This window comes from Gekko japonicus, unplaced genomic scaffold (genome assembly GCF_001447785.1).
Source record: "Gekko japonicus isolate JY-2015 unplaced genomic scaffold, Gekko_japonicus_V1.1 scaffold65, whole genome shotgun sequence".
NCBI classification, from domain to species: Eukaryota; Metazoa; Chordata; class Lepidosauria; order Squamata; family Gekkonidae; genus Gekko; species Gekko japonicus.
Window position 1 is genome coordinate 294,779 of NW_015165832.1, and position 2,446 is coordinate 297,224.

At 43.6% G+C, this 2,446-nt stretch overlaps 1 protein-coding gene across 2 annotated transcripts in view; it reads left to right on the forward strand.

The window, feature by feature from the left end:
- The window catches only part of ELF5 (E74-like factor 5 (ets domain transcription factor)), a 30,044-nt gene that overhangs the window by 9,312 nt on the left and 18,286 nt on the right, over positions 1-2,446 (forward strand). For both annotated transcript variants that reach the window (XM_015410863.1, XM_015410862.1), the window contains one exon: positions 698-825. In XM_015410863.1, the coding sequence (XP_015266349.1) occupies positions 699-825 (127 nt within the window). In that variant the 5' untranslated portion in view covers position 698. The remainder of the gene's footprint in view (positions 1-697; positions 826-2,446) is intronic.

A 2,446-nucleotide genomic window follows, 5' to 3' on the forward strand; every position in this document is an offset into this window, starting at 1 on the left:
CAAGTAGATAAATAGGTACCACTTCGGTGGGAAGGTAACAGCGTTCCGTGCGCCTTGGTGTTTAGTCATGCCAGCCACATGACCACGGAAACGTCTTTGGACAGCGCTGGCTCTTCGGCTTTGAAACGGAGATGAGCACCGCAACCCTAGAGTCGGATTTGACTGGCTTTCGAGCAAGGAAACCTTTACCTTTACTTTACTTTACTTAAATTATTTAAAAGTAATTCTTCACTGCTGTTCCAAGGAAGTATTCAATTTGTCCCAAAGTTGCTGGTTTCAGGACTGGTCTGGTAAAAAGTTTCCCTCGATGCTACAAATATTGTTACTCTCCACAGCAATTAAACCACTTTTTCTATAATTGACTGTAGTTCAATTAAATGACCATTAGTCTAATCCTGCCTGACCTGGTTAGGACTTGGATGGGAGACTGCCAGGGAAGACCAGGGTTGCGACGCAAAGGCAGGGAATGGCAAACCATCTCTGAATGCCTCTAGCCTTGGGGTTGCCACAAATTGGCTGTGACTTGACAGCATTTTTCATCACCAGTATAATTCTAATATCTCAAACATACGGTTATCTACTGTTTTTGACCATTGCAGCCTACTAGGAAACTTTTAAAAAAAAATTGTATCTGGAGTGTTTCTTCACATAGCACGCAAGTGTGGTAACTGATGCTAATAATAATATAACATTTTAGGATGATGCTGGACTCAGTAAGCCACAATACGTTCCTGCCAAATCCAATGCTCTGTGAATCCCTAACGTCTTGGTCAGAACTATTTGGACCAACTGAAGAAAACTACCTCCCATTTGATCACCAAACAGGTGAGTACATAAGTTGTTTGTTAACTGTGTCCTATACTAATAGGTTCTCCACACAGTAAGTGTTGTCTGCAGTTTCTTTTTAAGAATCTGAGTTTCTCCATAAACACAACAGAACTGCCTGGACAGAAATAAAAAGTTTCCACTGATATGACACTCTGACGTTTAGCAGGCAGTTAGGTATGGATTCTTAGTTATTTGAGTGGAGTTATACTAGTGAAGACCTGCCTCCTTCCTCTCCCAGCAGCCTTCTATGCACCTGACATTGTTCTTCTGCGGGTGAGTGGATTCAAAGGAACAGTGTGGGGGAAAACTTGAAGTCTGCCCCAAGAACAAGAAACCGGCAAAAATCTCCCTCCCCTCCTCTGCATACAGAAAAATCATTCTATCTGAAGAACTGCTGCTGCATTGATGGAACAGCACTGTAGAATCCAAGGCTTATGGGCAAACTAGACAAGACACCAGTTCCAGGTTCACTCCAGGGACATGCCTCCATTGTGTAGAGCCCAGAAATTCCTTTTAAGAGTGCTGCAAGGGCCCAATTCTGGTTGAGACCACCATGCTGTAGGAGGAGGAGGGGTTTCTGCATCCCCCCATGCCATTTTTCCAACCTAAAAAGGGCACCAGCACCTCTCCCTGGTTCATTTTCAGGTCAGAAAAACTGTGTGGGGGGAAATATAGGAGCCCCTCCTTCCCCATGCTATGGTAGTTATTCACAAAACTGGGCCCCCACAGAGCTCTTAAAAGGCATTACATTAAAAGGCACTACAGAAGAAGAGTTGGTTTTTTATACCCTGCTTTTCTCTACCCTAAGGAGTCTCAAAGAGGCTTGCAATCACTTGCTTTTCCCCTCCCTTGTGAGGCAGGTGGGGCTGAGAGATTTCTGAGAGAACTGTGACTGGCTCAAGGCCACCCAGCAGGCTTCATACGGAGTGTGGAAACAAACCAAGTTCTCCAGATTAGAGTCTGCCACTTTTAACCACTAAACCATGATGGCTCTATAAACAGGAGATGTCACAGGAATGCAGGGACAGTGTTCTGTCTAGTTCGGCCCATAATAATACTACTTTCGATTTATTGATCGCTTTTTCCCAAACACCTGTGGGCTATTTACAGTTACTCATGACATTTGGACTAACAATACTCATGGGGGATAGGGAAGACAACATACAGTATTTTTAATTACACACACATTGTAGCTGGCCGGAGGATTCATCTGCGGGCTGGATCAGTCGTGTTCCGACGGCATGTATACTTGTCGGCTGGCTGATGACGTCAGGGATAATATATGGTACTTATACATTATGAGAAATCCTAGCTTCTTGATGACTATACCTGGTTTTTTGTTTGCAAATGCATAGTTCACATGCACATTTTATATTTTAAGGGAACACAAGGGACACTGTAAGTTTATACTTACACTAGAAGTGACATCCTGCATTGACACAGAACTGAATCGCTTGTCCCCACATGCTGAGTTCTCCCACCAGGGTGCCACCTAGGGTTGCCAGCCCTAAAAGGAACAGCTGAAGTAGATAAGCACTAATCAGGCAGGAAAATATCAGCATGCTTCAGTAATCTATTACAACAAAAGCCAGTAAAACAATACAATTCAGATGTAAAG